The sequence below is a fragment of the Bombyx mori genome, chromosome 24 (assembly GCF_030269925.1).
Source record: "Bombyx mori chromosome 24, ASM3026992v2".
NCBI classification, from domain to species: Eukaryota; Metazoa; Arthropoda; class Insecta; order Lepidoptera; family Bombycidae; genus Bombyx; species Bombyx mori.
Window position 1 is genome coordinate 10,250,377 of NC_085130.1, and position 22,913 is coordinate 10,273,289.

Genomic DNA, 22,913 nt, shown 5'->3' on the forward strand with positions numbered 1-22,913 from the left:
ATTGACTTGAAACTTGGTATCCATGTAGAAAATACATGTACTTAATGGATAGGCTAATATTTATATGAGTGTTGGACTCCCTAATAATAATGACAATAAATAATAATGTTAATTTTAAATGCCCGGGCGAAGCGGGCGAGTACGGCTAGTATTATCTATGAGCTAGTAGTATTATATGCGCGGACCCCTCTCAGGTGAAGCCGGTGCTTTTAGGTACCACAGGCACCGGTTAACGTTCTTGTCATTAGCCCACTGAGTTTCTCGCCGGATCTTCTCAGTGGGTCGCGTTTCCGATCCGATGGAAGATCCTGCGAAGCACGGCTCTTGCTAGGGTCAGTGTTAGCAACTCTCCGGTTTGAACCCCGTGAACTCACCTACAAACGTTAGGGTGAAGCTGAAATAGCCTATCAAGGCTATCAGCATAGGTAGGAAAAAAAAAGTTCTTGTCAAAGCCGTCGCTTGCGGCGAAGGGCTCGGCGAATAAATTAACCCACAGACACGGCCCACTGAGTTCCTCGCCGGATCTTCTCAGTGGGTCGCGTTTCCGATCCGGTGGTAAATTCTGCGAAGTACTGTTCTTGCTAGGGTTAGTTTTAGCAACGTTGTCAGGTTTGAGCCCCGTGGGCTCACCTCGCACACCGACGTCGACTGTTTACTATTCATTCCGCAAGATCGGGAATGTAGTTACCGGCGGCCACCATGAGAGGGTTCCCGTGTCGTGACGCCTTCTTGAAACGGCGCATTGATGCCGACTGTGGATACTTACTGATGGACTCTAGGTCCAGGTCGTCCTGGAGGTCGATGTTCCTGACGTATCACAGGGCTCCGACGGCTATCTTGCAGAAACGGGATTGAATGATTTTGTAGGGGTTTCAAGTTGGTGCGGGCCGCGTGAGCGAACACTACACTCGCATAGGTCATGACGGGGCGTATGCAAGTTTTGTAGAGTGTCACATTATTTCTTAGGGACAATTAACTTCGCTTGCAAATCATTGGACCTAATATAATGTATACCTAGTGTATAACTACCAAACCATTGCCTTTATAAAATAGGGTGATTCGACTTCTGTGAAAATTTCCCGCTAATGTGGTAGTAAAAAACAAACCACAGCAGCATAATATGCATGTTTAAAAGAAGTGAAAATATAAATATGCATGATAATTTATAAGCTCATCACTCGCATGTCGAGAAGCCAATTGTTATACTTAAAAAAAGATTTCCATCCTGGAGAAATAACTGTGAGTAATAAAAATCTAACCTCAAAAAGAATTATAATTTGGTATAATTACAGCTGTTTTTTTGTTTAGATAGGTGGACGAGGTCACAACCCACCTGGTGTTAAGTGGTTACTGGAGCCCATAGACATCTTCAACGTAAATGCGCCACCCACCTTGAGATATAAGTTCTAAGGTCTTAAGTATAGTTACAACGGCTGCCCCGCCCTTCAAACCGAAACGCATTACTGCTTCACGGCAGAAATAGGCAGGCTGGTGGTACCTACTCGTGCGGACTCACAAGAGGTCCTACCACCAGTAATTACATAAATTATAATTTTGCGGGTTTGATTTTTATTACAAGACGTTATTCCCTCACCGTGGAAGTCAATCGTGAACATTTGTTGAGTACTTATTCCATTACAAAAATTACATTACTCTATACACACGTTCAGGTACCAAAATAAAACTTCACAATAGCCGATAAATCTTATTTATATTCTCAATTTCATTACAAACTACATGATTATTAAAAAAAAAAACAATACAATTATTATTATACACGGTCGGTAAGTCATTTATCGATCGACTCTTCAAATAATTGTAGTATGGATATCATCTATAGCGTTCGACGTGTTAAATAGAAAAATACACTTATATTTGAAAAGCACATTCGGAGTTATCACTGTTGCTGGGCTTAAATGAAATTTATACATTATCGTGAATGTAAATATAACAATTTATTTATTGTTTTCAATTACCAATAAAAAGTTGACATAACCACCCGCACTTTTCAGCTAGATATTCTTGCCAGAGCAAAAAAAAAGCGTTAAGGCTGTATTCGAAAACGTCTCAGTCTGCCAATTAGTCAGATGTTTGGGTCAAATAAACATTACATTCAAAACTACTTTACATTTTGACAAATATTAAATACGACTCAATATTTTTCGTTTCTTGCTTGCCAAGAACGCTTGAAATGGTGACCACGACCATTTTATCAAGAACGCAGACTTTATCAAGGAAGAAAATTCGAGAATGTATCCACCAGCTAGAGGGAGTACGCCAAATATTATGTTTATCTAATATTGTTTTGTAAATATAGTCAGCGAAATCCAAGTATTCGTCAGATTCCTTTCTACCATTAACACCCACCCGCTGCGATAAATATAGATATATATTTACAATAATGTTAAGATTTTACATCAAAACAACATTCATGATTACAAGCAATTATTTGTTTACAGTTATAATGTGGATAACGATCGACTTATTTTGAGAATTTAGCATTTTTTATTTAATTTTTTTTTAGTTTAGTTTTTTTTTAAGGTACTTCTTTTCATAAGTGCTTTAGCATCTTCTGAAAAAACATGTGAAAGTAAACTAACTCAGCATTGAAATGATTAAAGAAAAACATGTCATATTTGTTATATTCTACTAGCAAAGGAAAGTGATTTCATGATCACTATATCGGATCTTGGCAGAACATCAGTGTGACTGGACCAGAATTTGATGTTTCTAAAACATGTGATATCTAATTCCGGCCAAGTTGATTTTGTCAACTACAAGGCAAACATTACTGTTAGAGGTTAAGTCTGTTATAAACTGTCCCAAAGTTTGCTTAGCTTTATTATGTATATGATGGGATAGATTTTGTTAAACCATCTCGAATATATGACATTACTTATACTACTCATTATGTTATTTACTCAGTAGAACAATTTTTAATTCAATATGTTAATCAACTGTAATTCCTTATTCCATTTCAAGCAATGAGGTCTGCAAATAAACAAGGCGTCATGAAGATTTGTTTAAATTTTACTACGGATACACAGGTTTTTTAATTTCTTGTGACTCAAAATTAATATAAATAAATAATTTCATGATATATCCTGATTACATTTGAGTAACTACCTCCTACTAAATTAGGATAAAGTTCGTTAACAATAACAAAAAAAAAATATAAGAACCTTAATTGGTTCTCTAAAAAACATATGGCTGATTAATATTTACAACAAAACCATTCAATTAGTCTACATGATGGTAGTTTAAACAAAAGTCTGACGTCACAGCGGGCGGGTGAGAGAAAGACAGAGATAGCTACATGTTTTCTTACTCTTTCGTGCATTCGACAATTATATTAGTTCATTCGGTCAGTACTAAAACAATAGAAAAATTAACTTCCTACTATTAATTAGTAAAACATTGTACTACATTAATAATACTACTAAGTAATCTAAATGTTCTCTCAACGTTGTCCGATATCAAAGATACATAAATATTTCACTATCAAGATTGTAGTAAACAGTTCTTACTAGTCACACATTATTTGTTATAAAAATTCTACAATACGTAGACAAGTATTCTTTCATTTTCACTGAATACTTCCAATTTCACTTTATATAAATTAGCACTAACAATCTTTGTCGGCTTGCATGTGTACGCACAAGCAGACTTCATTAAACACTACAAAATGTTTTTATTATTTATCTCGACTGTATCTCACAGATACCACAATTTAAACACTAGTATTGCTGTCATATTGTCCATTTTTATCACGCTCACACACCATATTTACTGCGAACAAAGACACATAATTAGAAACACAATCGGGTGAGTCCTGGATAGAATTGAATAGAATGGAATCAAAGTGTGTGATATCCTGAAATAGCATATAAACATATTTTTAGAGTAGATGGTCATTAAATTAAAATTTCAATCAGTTGGTTTGTCAGATATGAATATAATATAATATTGCACCTTTACAATTAAAGCAGCTTAATTAAACATTTTAAGAAAATCAGCTATCTGCTAATAGTATTCATCTTTAAAGTAGTTAGTCTAACATATCTGTTAGGGGTGTTCTTAAAATCACGCGTATGCAAAACAAGGTCAAATTTATTTGTATTTAGATATTTTTTCTCTAAGGACCTGTCATTTTTCACACTATAGCATTGGCATATTTATAGTGTAACATTGACAAAAACAATGCCTAAGGCGTCGGAGCCAAACTTTTTTATATAAAAAAGAAGGAAAGGAAATGAGTTTTATACTTTGAACGACTTATAAGCCCGCGAGTATTCTATCAGTTTATAAAATTATTATTTTATTTAGTAATGGTTAAGAAAACTTTCCGTCGCTTTTAAATCAAGCACATGCTCTAAACCTTATGGTATGCGCTTTAAGGCTCAAAGTATTAAAATAAAAACTGAAAACTACAATTCTTCAATCACACTTTTAGAATTTACTAAAAAAAAAATTTCCAAGAATTTTGGATTAAGCCGCTACAATTCTAAAGATGAGATATTTGAAATCACATGTTAGAGCCCTGAATGACCCTAACTTAATATTCAAGATAAGTTTGCATATATACGGCGGTGAGGCGGTGTGTGGTGTAGCGGTTTGTGCGGTGTGTGGTGAGGCGGTTTGTACGGTGTGGCGGTGTGCGGTGAGGTGGTATGCGGTGAGGCGGTGTGGCGGTGTGTGTGGGTGGTGTAGCGGTTTGCGCGGTGTGGCGGTTTGTTGGTGTGCCGGTTTGAGCGGTGTGCCGGTTTGCGCGGTGTGGCGGTTTGTGCGGTGTGACGGTTTGAGTGGTGTGGCGGTTTGTTAGTGTGCCGGTTTGAGTAGTGGCGGTTTGTTTTTTTTTTTTTTTTTGTATGTATGTAATATATTTATTCATAAGAAGTTACACTTACATTCCAAACATGCCCCGCAAAACTGCTTATGCAGTTTGACTGCAGGTAACTCGCTTTATACAAACATAGCGTATAAACCATTCAACTAGCTTATACTATAATAACACAATTAATTTACGTAAATGGTTATAACGTATTTAACAAATGTTTTTTTAATAAGCTTTTAAATTTAGCAAGTATAGGCTCACGTCTTATGTCCTCGGGTAAACTATTGAGTAAGTATGGAACACGTTTTTTTAACGTTCTATCTCCATAGTAATTTTGTACCATGGGTATTTCAAATTTTCCTTTGGACATTGACCTTGTGCCAGTTTTATGTTGCACCAAGTTAGTTAAACGATCCTGTTTACTATGATTGTTTACAAGTAGAAGATATTTATGTTTCAGGCTAGCCGGTAAAATTTTACATATTTTATATAGTTTAGAGTAATCTCCTTTACATTGATTCTTTGTCTTTTTATTTACGAGTAATTTTAAAAATCTTGTTTGCAATGATTCTATTTTATCTATGTATGTTTTAAATGTTAATCCATAGCAATCAAGAGCGTAACTTATTATTGAATCCACTAGTGCAAAATATAAACATTTTAGTATTGGCAATGGAACTTTAATACTTAAATAATAAAACTTTTCTAGTAATATTCTTAATTTTCCACATAAGTATTCTATGTGGGAATCCCAGGAAAAAGAGGTATCTATTTTTACTCCTAGGTATTTTACACAATTAACTTTTTCGATAGGATTGTTGGTGTGCCAGTTTGTGTGGTGTGACGGTTTGAGTGGTGTGGCGGTTTGTTGGTGTGGCGGTTTGTTTGGTTTGGCAGTTTGTTTGGTTTGGCAGTTTGTGTGGTGTGGCGGTTTGTGTGGTGTGGCGGTTTGTGTCGTGTGGCGGTTTGTGTCGTGTGGCGGTGTGTCGTGTGGCGGTGTGTCGTGTGGCGGTTTGTCGTGTGGCGGTGTGTCGTGTGGCGGTGTGTCATGTGGCGGTGTGTCATGTGGCGGTGTGTGGGGTGTGCGGGTACATACGTTGTGTGTGGCGGCCCCCGCCCCGAGGTCGACAGCGAGCACGGCGGCGGGGGCGGCGCGCCCTCAGCTCTTTTTATGTCGGCCGCCTCTACGACGACGCTCCCGACGACTCTGCAAACACAAACATTTGTTTTTATTTTACCGTCATTGACTACTCACTTTTTAGTCTTTAATCATCTTTAATCTTTACTGGTAGTAGAACCTCTTGTGAGTCCGCACAGGTAGGTACCACCACCTTGCCTATTTCTGCCGTGAAGCAGTAATGCGTTTCAGTTTGAAGAGCGGGGCAGCTGTTGTAACTATACTGAGACCTTAGAATTTATATCTCAAGGTGTGTGGCACATTTACGTTGTAGATGTCTATGGGTTCCAGTAACCACTTAACACCAGGTGGGTTGTGAGCTCGTCGACCCATCTAAGCAAAAAATAACAGTAGAGAGGTAAAACCATAAATAGCCCGAGCGAAGCCGGTCACGCAGTTTTGGAATGCCATTAAAAACTTAGATTCAATTTAAAAAGTTCCCTCATGAAATATTTATTCATGAAGAAACGTTTTTAGAATCTCGTATCGCGTCTTTGATTTTGAGTTTGACCCATCTATGCAATAAAAAATGACAAAATAAAATAAAAAGCTTACGGGTCCCACGACGTCCCCTTCGGCCCAACGCTCGTAGGCGCGCTCGTGTTTCAGCCACTCCTGGTATTTGTACCACCATTCCTCCCATTTCACATAGTCGCCCAAAGTCAAACCTGGAAACAATAAATGAATTTTCTTTTCATACGAGACATACAAAGTTGTCTTAAATCAATAACGAGAATATACTTCATTTTTCTTACATGATGTTATTCCTTCACTGTGGAAGTCAATATCTATTCAATATCAAAGTCTATTTATTAGTTGGATTTTCTGTAAAAGCGTATTTTGTTAGTTTTTTAAACTATTATTTATTTTTCATTGTTTAGTTGAATTTCAATTTTTTCAATTTTTTTTTTAAATATTGAATTGTCGTTGGTCCTTAATAAGTATACCAAAGGACAATGCCCAAAAGTGGGCCAGCTTTGTGTCAAAACTATTTGTACTTGAAAAACTAGGCCTTATTTTTTCAAGTTGTTTAATTTATGTATCAACATTTTTTTCACCCTGGCATTGTTTTACAAAAAAATTTCTTATTTGATAACATCCAAAAACTGAGTACTTTAATCATTCAGTATTTAAATTCGCCAACAGGCATACAAAGGGCTTAGCCCATACAGCCTTATAGTAAACCTAAATGCTGCCAAACGAAAGAATTGTCTGTGACCTGAATAACAAAAAAAAAAAGCTTATGGTTATAATTCAGACTTTTTTAGTTTATTTTCGTTCGATTCAATATTTATATATTGTAATAATAAATATTACTTAAAACCATAAATTATTTAATATTTTTAGACATTAATGATTCCATTAGTAAAAATCTCAATGGCCCACCATTACTTATGTCAGAAAGTTTTGGCAGCAACCCAAGTGAAGCGTCAGTTGAAGTTTTATTTTAATGTTTTTTTAATAGTTTATTGTGATGTATAACATATAAATTGGGTGTTGTTTTGTGTATTAAACGTCAATATCGTTGTTCACGATTATTGAGGCATTGGAATAAACCTGTGGCTAACATAGCAGTGACTTTTTTGTTTTTTTTTTTCAAAGTAAAAGGTCTGCGGAAACTCATGCTCAGTCAATGTGCTATTCGTCGAGTTGACGTCAAAACTCCCAAAAAGCAATAAAAAGTTTTTATTAAAAAAAAATTATTACTACGACAGACTAGGCTGTATAGGCTACGTTCTTTGCCTGCCTATTGGCGAATTTAAAAACAACCACAACAATATCTTTGCCGTTTTCCGGATTTTCATTTCCGAAAGAAAGGTCAATGAAGTCCTTTTTTTTTTTTTTTTTTTTTATTGCTTACATGTGTGGACGAGCTCACAGCCCACCTGGTGTTAAGTGGTTACTGGAGCCCATAGACATCTACAACTTAAATGCGCCACACACCTTGAGATATAGTTCTAAGGTCTCAGAGTATAGTCACAACGGCTGCCCCACCCTTCAAACCGAAACGCATTACTGCTTCACGGCAGAAATAGGCGGGACGGTGGTACCTACCCGTGCGGACTCACAAGAGGTCCTACCACCAGTAATTACGCAAATTATAATTTTGCGGGTTTGATTTTTATTGCACGATGTTATTCCTTCACCGTGGAAGTCAATCGTGAACATTTGTTGAGTACGTATTTCATTAGAAAAATTGGTACCCGCCAGCGAGATTCGAACACCGGTGCATCGCTCGATACGAATGCACCGGACGTCTTATCCTTTAGGCCACGACGACTTCCTTTCTCAGAAACCACCTTCATTTTATTATTATTATGAGGATATAATAATAATTAAATGTACATAAGGGCTTATTTCTTGGAAAATTAACCACAATTAACTTATTTAACACTGTAACTAATTATGAGAGCGATTATTGATTTCGAAGAAAACAATGAACGACTCAATTTTAGCTGCAGAAAAAAATAGATTTCTCTTAAACCTGGGTGAGAATATAAAAATCGTTATCTGAATATGAAACCATATTTCTTTGTCTATCAAATTAAGTTAAAACCATCATGACAGGACAACTTTTTTTAGGGGCCCAAACGCCCAAATAAAATGGGCATTGTCCTTTCGAGTTAATCCAACGTTTTGAAGGGGGTCAAAATTATGTTCAAAGATTCCGTTACAAACATACATACATACGCCTGAAGCTAATAAAAGCGTATTAAATATTGGTACCCGCCTGCGGGACTCGAACACCGGCGCATCGCTCAACACGAATGCACCGGTAAATTACTAATTTTTAAGCCTAGAGACTGGATTAAAACTATAAATAACAACCAATGTGCACACACCTCGGAGATATCCCCTCTTCTTGTAATAATCGTATCGTACACGGACATCATCCCATGACGGCAAGCCTCCCGGTGCAGCTGACAGTAACTCCTCAGGGTAACTGCCCACTGGCTGATCTCCACTGGAACAATTTTTTTTATCAGCTAATATGTACTTCATCTACCAGTCTTAATATTAATTACTAACACTACTCTGTAGCTCCGTACTTTTCCCAAGCTCTTCTCGCACACATTTTTTTCTATTTATTTATCTCATTAAATTCTACAGGCAACGTTCTTGTTCTTAACTCAGGATCTGAATGTACCAGTTTTATGTTTTCAATACACCGCATATAATCTCTAAGCTCAAGGATACAGAGTGAAATGTACCTTACACCTTAATCATTTCTTATTCAAGATTTTTTCCCACAACAAGCAAGGTCGGCACAGCATCATGCTGTGTAGGTGTTTAGCATGAATTGTACCCACCAATCTGTCTAACTTCAACCCTCCATAGGAACGCTATTTTTAGCATAAGATGGTATCCAGAAGATATAAGTCTCTTAGTCACTTCTTGCAACATCCCCGTATAGATATAGATCAGTCCAAGTTTAAGCCGGTAAGCACATAGATTAGATAGTTTATTAAATTCATTTCAATCCTACAGCTAGATTCGTTAAACTAGAATTTTATTTCAGGTATTTCAACTTTAAATTAGTCTACTGTAAAGTTCACGCATTGTCGCTTAGTCACGTTTGCCTTTCAAAGAAAGAAAGAAAGAAAGAAAATCTTTATTCGCCAGAAATATAGTTTACAAGATATAGGACATAGCTTCATATATTTCGCCTGTTTAGGCATGCGAAAATTTAATTTATTTTTATATTAATTATAACACAAAATTTACTAAATCTATCTATTTTTACATTCTATCACTTCTTATTCTAATATTTTATTATGTACAACACTTATCATTTAAAAATTCTTGCACACTATAATAAGCCTTGTCTATTAGCCATAAATATAATTTTCTTTTAAATTGAGTTAGTGGAAGATCTCTTATGCTGTTTGGTATCTTATTAAATATTCTGATAGTCATAGGATAACAGTTTGTATGGTAGTAACGAGTATTTATACTTGGTAACATTAGTTTAGTAGGGTATCTTGTATTAAATTGACAGTACTCGCCACACGATTTATATAATTGTGGGTGCTTTTTAACAAACAAACAACATTCTTGTATATATATGGATGGTACAGTTAAAATATTATGTTTTTGGAAGAATGGTTTACAAGAAGTCAGAGGATGAATATTGCACATGGCACGAACACATTGCTTTTGTGCAACGATATAATCATACTCAGTGTTTTATTGACCACTCCGATGAGGTTTCCGGAGGAGAGCACACAATAAACCCTCGACATCATAATTATCATCAAACACTCACGGGTACGGTTCGGCTGGAGCTGCAGCATCCAATTCTGGTCGTCCCTCTATCCTCACGTGCAAGGTGCTCTCGCGTCTCGTTATCTTCATATTCTCGAGTCGAGCTGATCTATCCGCAGACCACTGTGCCATCTTCCCGAAGCGTTCTGATAATGTGATTCTATAACAAAAAAAAAATATCAATTTATAGCGATGACAGTCAATCAAACTCCTTATACCTTTTTGAAGTTATACTTTTTAGGCGCGTTATGAAAAATTGATGAGAGTGAAATTTTACGATGCGCGCGCACCGTGACACAAAATTAACAGAATGAAGTTGCCCACTGAATCGCTCATTACAATACGACCGACGTAACTTGGCGAGTCTGAATATAGCCGCAGGTAACTTTCGCGCATGTACACTCGTAAAAAAAGTGTTATTAGCATTCATTTTTTAGTAAAAAAAATGACAAAATTATGATTTAATATAATTCATACTAAATATTATTAAATTATTAACTTTAAGTATTTATTATTAATTATTTAATTAATAAAAAAAAATAAGTATAACTTCTTACGCGCGTACATAAGTAAGTACACGCACCCTTTTTTGAAATATTTCTGATTATGTTATCGTATTATCATATCATTCCACTAGTTCATAATATGCCCAACTGGCAATTCATATTGCAAAGCAACATAGAACTAAGACTGAGAAGTTGTGTGTCAAGGAGGCAAGGGCGGATCCAGCTTTGGCGCAAGGAGGGGGTCACATAGTCGTGGTAAAGTCAAGAAATTATAATTTAACTTTGATAACAATAGATACAAGTAAAAAGTAGGTATATTATTAATGTACGTAAGTAGTGTACTTAAAAATATTTATACTTTATTGTACACTTGACCAAACATTTGCCATCATACAAAGTTATTATATTATATTAAATTAATTAAACCAGTGGTCGCCCGGTAGTCGAAATTCGACTATAATTAATTGAAATTATAAGTTTGTACACTATTATACTTCTATAATCAAATATTTCGCCAAGACTACACTATAGAAAAATATTAATAAAGACAAACAATATTTAATCTATTCTCAATTTAACCACAGACGTCAAGAACAAAAGTTTGACAATATATTATGCATGCGTGTGTGCGTCAAATACATTGTAGTGGGTGTAATGTTTTTTTTATTGATTTAATGTATTTTTTAGGCATTATTAAAAAATATACTAAGATACTGCACTCCTTCTCTATATTCTCTATAAGTGTGGGAAATTTCATACTCCTCCGTCCGCGCAATTTTCGTAAAAAGGGATACAAAGTTTTTCCTTCACATATTAATATATTGATATTGAAAGTATGTAGTTACATAAAATCTGTATGGTGACAAAATGGGGGGGGGGGGTCATGACCCCCATGACCCCCCTGGATCCGACGTTGCGAGGGTGGGAGCATTTGGACATCGATAACCTCTAAACACTGGAGGCACCTTAAGCTCCATCACCCGTCTAGAGCTTTTCCTGAGTTTGATTTAATACAGGCTCAGGCCTACCTCTGAGGCTGGGGTTCAGAACTGGCATCCGAATCACTGTCGCTGTCCGTGTCGTTGAGCGCAGCCGCTATGGCCCCGGGGGACACGGGGCGCGCGGCGGGGGCGGCGGCGGCGGGGGGTCGCGGGGGACGCCGCTCTCCCTCACGCTTGATGTGAGTGGGTGGAATTGCGCCCGCAGGAGGAACCGGGCGGACCTTCATCTGGGACCGTTGCCATTCTAAGACCTGTGGATAAAATCATATATTTCTGAGGTGACGTTATAATTCTAACTTTATCAGAGAGCCGTACTGCTTCCAAATACCAAAATTTTAAATTATAACATTATTACAACTACCTATGGCACATTCAAACTAGAAATCCAGAAAAAGGATTACAGCAAAGTGTGCTTAGTGCGAGATTTTTTAACGTTCTAGATAGCGTAAAAGTTAACTCAAATTTGTATGGAGTTGGAATGGTTTCTACATTTGCCAGTAGGGACGCTGTTCTAACTCCATACAAATTTGAGTTAACTTTTACGCTATGGAGAACGTAAAAAATCTCACACTAAGCACACTGTACTAAGATGGTATTGAGATGGGCACTGTATGGGATGCTACTGTAAGTATAAGTAAGTAAGATGGGCCGTATAGGATAACCTAAGCAGTAGTGTGCTTAACATGTTAATTTAAAGAATAGATCTACTGCCAATCTGCTCACCTTCTCTTCTCTCGATCTCTTACTATTTTCTCTGGCCTTAAGCAGCTCTCTTGTGGGTTGCACCGCTCTGGCCGCACCTCGGACTGGAGACGGTGCTCTACATAAACACACAAACATAAATCAACGGATGGGTTCCAGCTTCAAATTTTATACAAACTTGACCATAATTATTTGATTTTTTTTGCTTAGATGGTTGGACGAGCTCACAGCTCATCTGGTGTTAATTAATAGAGCCCATAGACATCTACAACGTAAATGCGCCACCCACCTTGAGATATAAGTTCTAAGGTCTCAAGTATAGTTACAAGTATAGATATATCAAGTATAATTATACAACATGTAACATAATTAACGCACACCCTGAAAGTAATTTGTTCAAAATCGGAATCTGGATCGATTTTGATTGTTTTTTATGTACCAATTTTTTTTTCTAAAATTTAGTTAAAACTAAGTAAATTACAGTCACCCTACACAGCTAGCTAAACAGTTCATAGAAACGAAAATGGAACGTAAGTCAGGGTATTAAGACTTTTTAAAATGAAATATCTAATTAGTAAAAAAAAATTATTATTTAATTAAGTAGTTATAGATTCAGGTAGAAACTAAATTACTGTGATGAGAGTAAATTACAGAGAATTTTGACATAAGCATAGCAATCTGTAAAAGCTACTCATAATACGAACACTGTAAAATAAACCTAATATTGTATCTGACTACTCACACTAGCATATTATTAGTCTAAACTAGCTGTATACCCGTCCGCTTCTTTGGGCATTTAAAATTAACATTATTTCTCGACCCCACAAAGATTCTCATCATTAACGCCACCGCAACTGATGTAGGGAATCCAACACTCATATAAATATTAGCCTATCCATTAAGTACATGTATTTTCTACATGAATACCAAGTTTCAGGTCAGTTGGATGCATGGTTCAGTAGTTATAACGGAACATCTGTAAAAACCACTGTAGTTTTATATATTAGTATAGATGTTACTCACTTGGGTTTGGGTGCAGGTTTCGGAGGAGGTGCTTTCTTGTTCTTCGCCGAACAGACAGAGCATGACTCATCAGAGCAACTGCTAGCTGAAGAGCCAGATGGAGATGACTGCAAAGATAATATTAACACATGAATCAACAATAATTTTGTACATCTATCATTGGAAAACGCTTGTAAATATGAGTTAGACGAGTATTTCTCTCGTTTTTTACTTCAGACATATAGTAGAAGTATCATTCATATTTCATAGTTGCCACAAGTATTGTGTTTCTCTGAATATCATGTACATCTAACCATACATGAAGCTGTCTATATCAAAATTTCAGAAATGGTCCCAATAAGCTCTACGCAATAATATTGTTTGGGTGCATTTTCTTGTTGTCTGACCGAAATACTGTTTTTAGATCAGGCATGTTTTCATTAGAGATGAAACGAATATCCGACCATGTTTACACTATTCGGCCGGATACCGGATAGTAAATCAGTATCCAGCCGGATTTCGGATAGGAAATTGCACGTCAAAAGTGATTGTTTTATTAATTAGTTTGTTTAATACTCAACATTAACAAGTGGCAAATTGTGGTGAATGAATACCAAATCGTCGTCGTACGAGGTCGTCGCAATCTCTGCTCACGTGCGACAACACCAGAACGCGCACGAATATTTCCGGAAGGGCCGAATATCCGGCGCTCCGGCCTCGCAGCTTGCCGTATATTCGGTATCCGGTATCCGGCCAAGACACTATCCGTTTCATCTCTAGTTTTCATCAATATTTGATAGTGAAGTAGTGCCTACCTTTCTGGGAGGAGGCGAGGGGGGGCGGGGTCGCTCGCGGCGCTGCACCGGACTCCTCGCTCTGCGGACTGGACTGCGCCTGAACAACATCATAATTTTAAAAAAACCTTATTTGCAGCATAAGATCATACACCTAGTTCAACAACCAGACCACTTCTAGGTTTTAATTACCTTTTTTTTTACCTACCTAAGCTGATATCCTTGAGAGGCTATATCAGCGTCGCCTTAACTACTAGGTGAGCTTACGGGGCTCAAACCTGATGACGTTGCTAACACGAGCCCTAGCAAGAGCCGTGCTTCGCAGAATCTACCGCCGGATCGGAAACGACCCACTGAGAAGATCCGGCGAGAAACTCAGTGGGCTGTGTCTGTGGGTTAATTTACTCGTCGAGCCCTTCGTCGCAAGCGACGGGTTCGACAAGAACGATGACCAGTTTAATTACCAAAACAAATTCGTCGCTCTAAACTATTATTTAAGATATTTTTAACAGAAGACCATACCATCCACACGACCATAATATTTTCAAAGATATCATTACGGAATGTGATACTTCACTGCTTCTTAATTACGTACCTTATAGGGCTCCTTCTAGGGCTATGTCGGGGCGCGCGAATAGGGCTGCGGGTCCGGCGCCGGACTGGAGATCTGCATGAACAATATCACAATCAATATATAGCGGGAAGTTTTTTTTTTTATTGCTATTGTTGTGGTTACTGAAGCCCATAGACATCTACAACGTAAATGCGCCACCTACCTTGAGATATCAGTTCTAAGGTCTCAGTACAGTTACAACGGCTGCCCCGTCCTTCAAACCGAAACACATTACTGCTTCACGGCAGAAATAGACAGGATGGTGGTATCCATGCGGACTCACAAGAGGTTCTACCACCAGTTGTTCGTCATGTATAATACTTATATCTTCTTCCATCCCATAATCTACCTACCTGAGATCCTATTTCACTGGTTGTAGGTTATATTATAAGCCTGCACAAAGGACCATCTCAAGTGTCATCTTATGTATTTCTGCAATTGATTTTTCTATGGGAATAGTCATTTAACATAATGTCTGAAGTTGGATAGCTCGCTTTGGAAACAACCTAAAGTATTTTAGGTTTATATGGCAATTGCTCAATAACCTCATTCTATTCTGAGCCCTTTCTTGATGACCATGGTCATTTAAAGAGGCTAAAAACAGTGAAGATGAAGGCAATCAATCACAACGACTTACCTAGACTTCCGAGGCGGCGGAGGAGACCTGGAACGCCGGGGTGAGCCCGAGCCGGATCTCCTCTCCAGGTATAACTGCTTATAGCCAGTATGTCGCCACCTGAACAAAACAATGTAAAATTTAGTTCGATTTACTAAGAATGAAAACTCAAAACTATAGAGGACAGTATTATGAATATTTATACCAGGGGTGGCCAACTTGACTAATACCAAGATCTACTGTCTACTGACAAAAAAATCTGCGACCTACCAATGACATTTCTTGAAATTTAATGAAACAATGTAGTCAATGTAATTCAGTATACAAATAAGTATAATAGTATATTCCTTTTATTAAAAATATTAAAATAAACCTGAAATTATATTAAAGAAAACTATTCTGTGGAAAAGAGGATAAATATGTGATGTGACGTAATGGTCATTAACAAATGATATAAGATGAAGATGATGCGTGCAGCAATTGGTGATTACATTGCGCAGTTTTTTCCATGTATTTATATATTTTTGTCTTCCACGATCGACTGAACTAATAGTCGCGATTTACCGGTTGGGCACCTCTGATTTATACGATTGTAGGCATATTTTTATGTAGATAGAGATACGTAGTATTTCTATTGTAGGCTTGCCTTTGCTTCTGGCCGACAATAGCTACTCTCAATCAAGCAGGCCATATGCTCACTGACTACAAGGATAAAAAGATTAGATTTTGAATAGAGCCGTTTTTGCATTGAAGGGGTTGTGACTGCTAACCTAAGAACTAATACTAAAACTATGAATAGAAAAGTCATAATGCGTGTTTGGTTTCAAGACAATAGGACCAGATAATATTTTATTGAAAGGATTACAAAATAATTTATAAGGTTAATTTTCATTTGTATTTGTACTATACATACCTTTAAGAGAGAAATAAATAAATTATTATTATTATTATTATTTTGTAATAAATACTCAGTCTAAATGTCCACTAGTTATTTATCTTCTCTACTTATTGTCCTCATCAATTTAAGAATGACGACTCTGCGACTTCTGCTAATGATGATATCTAACAGCCATCACCTGTTCGGGTCCTTTTCCTCCACTTCCAGCAGCTTCCTGTCCCAGCTGCCGGGCGAAGACTGCCTCGCCCTCTTCATCACGTTATCGATCTCTTTACGACGGCCTGCCGGATTTGAAGGATCTATAGATAGATAGTATTAGGAGAAACATTAGTCAGTCGATGGTCGAATGCAAATATTTATTTTTTACTGGTGGTAGGACCTCTTGTGAGTACGCGCGGGTAGGTACCACAGCCCCGCCTATATCTGCCGTGAAGCAGTAATGCGTTAAGGTTTGAAGGGTGGGGCAGTCGTTGTAACTATACTATTCTGAGAATTTTTTAAATTATATCTCAAGGTGGGTGGCGCATTTACGTTGTAGATGTCTATGGGCTCCAGTAACCACTTAACACCAGGTGGGCTGTGAGCTCGACCACCCATATAAGCAATAAAAAAAAAAGTAATTGATTATTTTCTATTTACTACGTTTTTCTGTTTTTTTTCTCTCAAATTGTTTTATTTTTGTTTTTGTTTTACGTTTTACTTTAATCATTTAATTCTAGGCGATGCGACGCCCCAATCATTTGTAGTTATTTAAATGCGGAGACATTTAAATGGTGTTTAGTTGTAAGGTTAGTGTTTATATAGTTTAAGTTCACTGTTTGTCTTTAAAATAAAATAGTTAATATTTAGACTTTCAAGGTTAGGGATCTGACAAATATGTTCATTATAATAAATATACTGTTGAATGAAAACTATAAAAAAACTTGGCAACTGTTTGAGCTATATATAGCAGAGTGATTTATAAATGTTCAGAATTACAATTTAAAATCTTCATCACAAATATGTTATGGAATAGTCGACTGATGTTGTACTTAGCTTAATGAACAGGACACATGAAGAATACAATAAACTTTAGCAGAGATTTTTGAGATATACGTGACATTATGTGTTGGTATGCAATTTATATAGTATATTTGATGACGTTTACATTACAAGATTGTCTTTCGTATAGTATGTAACTAAATTATTTATGATTTGCTCTTTCATGTTTATTATTATTTTGAAGCAATAATCAAATAGTATTAGATCCAGTTATGGACCTCCAGAAATGTATCCGCATAAGGAAAAATTATTTTAAATGTTAGCATTCACTCACCAGTTATTCGTGAATGTTGTGGGTTTCTGTCCATGTGTAAGCGGTTTTTCGAAGCAGCCTCGACTGCCCGAGACATCGATCCATTGCGTCGGGACGACATCCTGGATGAAAATACTAATGTCAAACATGCACGACAGATACAAATGTTTCAATTTCCGTTTACTGGACACAACTTTTTCTTTGTTTACTCTTATATCTTTAAATGAGCAATTCTTGTACATAAATTTAAATATACAATCTGAATCTCGGAAACGGCTCGAACGATTTTCATAAAATTGAGTATACAGGGGATTTCGGGGGCGATAAATCGATCTAGCTACGATTTATTTTCAGAAAATGTTGTTTTATTTGTGTTTTCAATAATCAACTTTATTGATAATTTTGATTTTTTCTATAACCAGTACATATTTTTATTATTATTCTGAAGGTAATATCGAAAAATACTATCCATATTTCATCATTTTATAAATATGTAAGTAATTCGTATTTAAATATAATTTCTAAAAAACAATATTTATCAAAAAGAAAAATACTGAGCAAAGCTTGGTCATTATCTAGTAGTACCCAAAGACAAAGAGTATTGTAATGATGACAGTAACAAACTCCTCAAATCAAATCTTTTCAAAGCTTTTTTCTAACCAACTATTTAAGCTGCATTAATTCTGAGTATCGGAAGTATCTTGTCCTTGACATAAATATATGCACTCGGCATTACAATATCCTTGATAACGTAGCCGCCAGTTACAATCACTAAGTTTGTAGACTGCCCATGAATGGAATTCCTCTGCCATTGGTGGCAATAGAAAGGAAGTGATAATAAAGGATAAATACAATTATGGTGAGGTGAGTTTCAAAAATTCTAGATACTTCTACATACTTTTGTTATTATTAAATAAGCAAGTTGGAAAAAGTCAGTCTAAAAAGTACTTGATATAAAATATTAATTTTATGAGTTCACATATTTAAGCATTAGGCATATCCCTCAAACCTAAATTGCACAATTATCTGCCAGAGTGGAAATTAATATTAAACTAGTTTTAAACCAATTCCAAATAGATACGGAAACATCATAATAACACCAAACGTAAAGAGGCAAAGGAGGTTAGGATTTAGACGATTTTATCATTTAAAATTGTAGTTGATTAAACTAGTAATTGCAGTAATATATCTATTTAATGTTTTTATACTAATTACATGTAAAACTATTTAAATATTAAATTAATATTTGGACCATTGGAGATGATTTGTTAAATGTAAATTATAAGCTACCAACAACTTCTAGTAACGTTTCAACAACATTACTTGTAAGTTACTTGCCTTAGTTTTATTATAAACTAATGAACTAGGAACTGTCCTTTATTATTGATAAAATAAGATGGTAGATTTTTTCCTTCTTACTTGACACTTATTTCGTTATGTTTTTGCTAATTCACACTATATATTTATAAACCTATATGCCTATAAGCCTATATGTTATTCTGATGTGTTAGCTATATTATTGCAAAGTTTCATCCAAATCCATCCAGTAGTTTTTGTATGAAAGAGTAACAAACATACACCCATACATTCTCACAAACTTTTGCGTTTATAATACTTATTCGTAGGATATGGATTGCCACAGTGAACAATAGAGACTAAGAGTGTGAACCTGAGAAGGGATCAGATCTCTTGAATATGGCATTAGGGAAATAAAAGGCTACCGATATGGAAGTTTTTTTTTACGTCTCCCATGTATGAGCAAGACCACCTTGATGAAGACAGTAGCCACGCTTTCTAAAAATAGTTCTGACATTGCTCACTTCATTGCATAATTATCTATACATAAAAAGGTCAAACAAAACATTTAAGTACCATTTATTTATCTCTTGATCAAGTAGTTTTACTCAATTGTTTAGTAGCTTTATCAGTAGCTATGGATGAGCTTTACCAGGCAATAAATTAGCTTCTTTTAGGAAATAGAAATCAAAATCCAAACATAAAAGCTAAGCAAGAAACTTTAATAATACATACAGGGAATCTAAGGCTAAAAATGACAGAACATATCGTAAAATTTCATTCATTAGATATACCTACTTACCAAAATTATAAATAGTTACTAAAACGAATCAAGAACACTATTGCCTTTTCGAATTTAATTTTTTTTACAGTGAGTGTTCTAAAGAAGAACATGATATACAAATAGAACCCATATTTTATTTTTATTATATACAATTGCACGTGGAACAACCTACTGGATACTGGAGTCAATACAGAATTTCCCATTTGTTGGCCAATTGGTTGACTTGCATACCAATTATTCATATTCTATTTCTAATTTTATATTTACCCATGAGGGTATCATTCTTGTGTCATAATCCCAGCACCCATATGACAGCTGAAAATCTTAGCTTAAGATTTTTGATTTGGAAAGTTATTTAAGATGCACCTTGCTCTGGAAATTAGTTTTGATACCGTTTTTAATTTACAATGCCGTGTTGGGTTAGAATGTGGGGTGCACCCCATATCATATTATAGTGGGTGTAACCAATTATTATTAAGTGGTCAGCAAGAATTTCCTTTGAACTTTATTTTAGAGTTTAAATATACTATATATTTTTTTAAATAACTTGACAAGAGATTTTTTATAATAGGTGCTGCTTTTGATCTGTATATTTTAGAAGACTATACCTCATTTGAAGCTTCAATTAATTGGCAATAAATTTAGGCTTTAGATTTCCAGAGTTTCAGTTAATAACTCACATATTAGTCGAGACATTAATATTTGTATGCGCAATGCGGTGTGTAGGTGAACCGTCATCTTAAATGAAGTAATTTGTGACCAAGGAAACAAGCCCAAAGTTGAAGGTAAGTTGACCTACATACTTTTATCTGTGAACTGTTTTATGTTATTTCATTTTCGTGAATAAATTGTAGTTTTATTTAGTAATTCTTTTTTGTGACAATCAATACCAAGTTTTCGATTTTTTTTAAGTGATTTTTTTAGAAAGAAAACAGTTAGCAATACATATCAATTAATAATAATGCGTACATGGTATATATTCCATATTATTAACCAGTTTGAGCTATTATTACTCATCAATTCTAAAATAGCTTTCACAAAATGGCCGCAGCGTTTTAGCTACAATCGATAATTCACCTGTCATGAGCAAATCAAAAGGCTTACCTCTATAGCGGGATATTACGAGATCACGGAGCAAGGGCTCCAGACGCGCGCGACGAGACGCGTGGGGCGAAGCCCCAGGGCCACACGGCGGCCGCGCACGACGACCGGCGCCGCTGTAAGACATACTTAGCGTAAGAAAGTACGCGCGCGGATACACGGCGCCTTTGCACGGGACTGAGGACGCGGACGGGAGGAGCCCACGCGAGGCGGCATGCCAGCCCTCGGGCTCCCGCGACGAGGCCCTGCGGTTTGGGCCATACGCGAATCGATGCGCGGTGCACCCTTTCTCCTTTGTTCCAATACATTCCATGGTTGATGGTCCCTCGATGACGTCTGTATCCGACAACATACAAACTATAACCACCTTATTTTATACACAAAACAAAGTTACGAACCAGTTGTAAAACACCAAAACTTTTCACTGGAGTTTAAGACGAATTTTCGTCGATGAAATCTCGCTAGAATCCGCGACACGCCTCTCCGCGAGCATCGGCCATTTTGTTTTGCAAATGGTGGAGAAATTTCATTGACCTTTTCGTACGTTTTATTCGAAGGATAGCAAAAAAAATTCTTTTGTTTGTCACACATATTTTTTAATAGAAAAGAAATGTATTTCAACTCTACATATTCAAATGTATTTTTTTAAACTATGAAAAAGGAAAAATATTGGTGTTTATTTCTGTAAAAATTTAAACAAGGTTGAGCCATTGAAATTATTTGCATTAATAATACGTTCAGGATTTAGTGTTGCTACTGTTGCCTAAAAACTACTAAATCCAATAAAATTAATTTTTTGCTGTTTTCGGGAATCCCAGTATTGCTGCATTAATGTTTAAGGAAATATTCCCTGAGGTTGTATATCTCTCAGTTATGTAGATCCTTGGCATTCAACATACCACGACTCCCACATATATGAGGAATATACAACCTCACCACAGGTAAATATAAATAATGCGTTCTGTATACCGTTAACAATCGCCTGACATTTCTGTCCAGTGCATTCAATTCTGATTGCGTCCACCTTGATATCTTGTTTCCGCCTGATAATGACAGCTTTTTAAGACCTATAAAAGACGACCCAAGAACCGATCTTTTTTATCATTGAAGTATTACTGGTGTCCCGGAGGCCTTTCCAGGTTCACAAAAACACCTAACAACTCAAGAGCAGCTGCTTCGCGAACGAATCTACTATCGGGTCTCTAAACGATTGTTTCATAACTGCGCCCACAATATTGAGCACTCCGAACATACTGTTACGCCGGTAAGAGTATCGCCATCTATCGCCGAATAGTCGAACGAATATCGAAGGATCTAGTAGCATCGAGAACGGTCGAGAAGTACAACGCCATCTATTGTCAGATAGCAGAAACACACAATACTAGACTTTTGTGTAATATTCTCGACGATTCTAGGGATTTCGTCTCGACTATAAAAGCGTTGCAGAGATGGCACGCAGTCAGTTAGTAATCGGAACTACCTACTCGAAGCGAAACAGCGAACGGATCACTTGAAGCGAAGCGGAAGAAGCGAAAAGCAAAAATTTTAAAGTGTTTGTGAAGTGTTTTATGTGTTCTAAATGCTAATACAGTGTTAACTTGTACTTCGGTAGCTTTTTTTATTTATACCGAACCCCAGCGCGTAACAATACCAAGGTACTTGTAGGTTTCCGATTCACAAAGAGATTTGAGAGCCACACTATGGTTAAAGTTGTAAGCAATCTGAGTTTACGAATTTCTCTCTCTGTACAGCTATGAACGCTTATTATTAATTAAAAATGATTAATGTTAATAAGGTACAGAAAAAATACCATATTTCAGAGCAAATTGTTGATGGATTATTATTAATATTGTATTCGTTTTAAAAAGACCATAGCCATCAAATAATTGGATTTGGTTCATGAATTCAAAAAAACATTTAAAGAGAATTATTGCAAAAAGAAATATATCCACTTATCTGAATGTCAATGGACTAGATAGGTGATTTCTTTAAAATACATTTTCGTAATTAAAATGCTAAAACAAAATAC

At 36.2% G+C, this 22,913-nt stretch overlaps 1 protein-coding gene across 4 annotated transcripts; it reads right to left on the reverse strand.

Moving 5' to 3' along the window:
• Window positions 1-1,692: 1,692 nt before the first annotated feature.
• On the reverse strand, window positions 1,693-21,438 carry LOC101744610 (serine/arginine repetitive matrix protein 1). Of its 4 annotated transcripts, none has more exons than XM_004926282.5 (15): window positions 21,283-21,438; window positions 20,888-21,000; window positions 17,725-17,825; window positions 16,588-16,690; window positions 15,533-15,631; window positions 14,878-14,949; window positions 14,304-14,382; window positions 13,510-13,616; window positions 12,508-12,604; window positions 11,812-12,035; window positions 10,279-10,437; window positions 8,855-8,976; window positions 6,567-6,679; window positions 5,931-6,041; window positions 1,693-3,789 (listed from the first exon to the last, which is right to left on the reverse strand). In XM_004926282.5, exons 3-14 carry the CDS (start codon window positions 17,822-17,824, stop codon window positions 5,994-5,996), a joined length of 1,323 nt encoding a protein of 440 aa, XP_004926339.1. In that variant the 5' UTR covers window position 17,825; window positions 20,888-21,000; window positions 21,283-21,438; the 3' UTR covers window positions 1,693-3,789; window positions 5,931-5,993. The 4 variants fall into 4 exon arrangements, with proteins under 4 accessions (XP_004926339.1, XP_004926338.1, XP_012545956.1 ...); XM_004926281.5 differs by having other exon boundaries at window positions 16,588-16,708; XM_012690502.4 differs by lacking the exon at window positions 20,888-21,000 and having other exon boundaries at window positions 21,283-21,404.
• Between the last annotated feature and the right edge of the window lie 1,475 nt (window positions 21,439-22,913).

What these genes read in the sequence shown, in the direction of transcription:
- LOC101744610 (XM_004926281.5), bottom strand. Translation starts at nt 17,824, where the DNA reads ATGTCGTCCCGACGCAATGGATCGATGTCTCGGGCAGTCGAGGCTGCT. An exon ending in CCTCGCCTCCTCCCAGAAAG is followed by an intron (nt 13,617 to 14,303) that starts GTAGGCACTACT and finishes TTATCTTTGCAG; the next exon opens with TCATCTCCATCTGGCTCTTC. An exon ending in GAAGAGGGGATATCTCCGAG is followed by an intron (nt 6,680 to 8,854) that starts GTGTGTGCACAT and finishes TATTGTTTCCAG; the next exon opens with GTTTGACTTTGGGCGACTAT.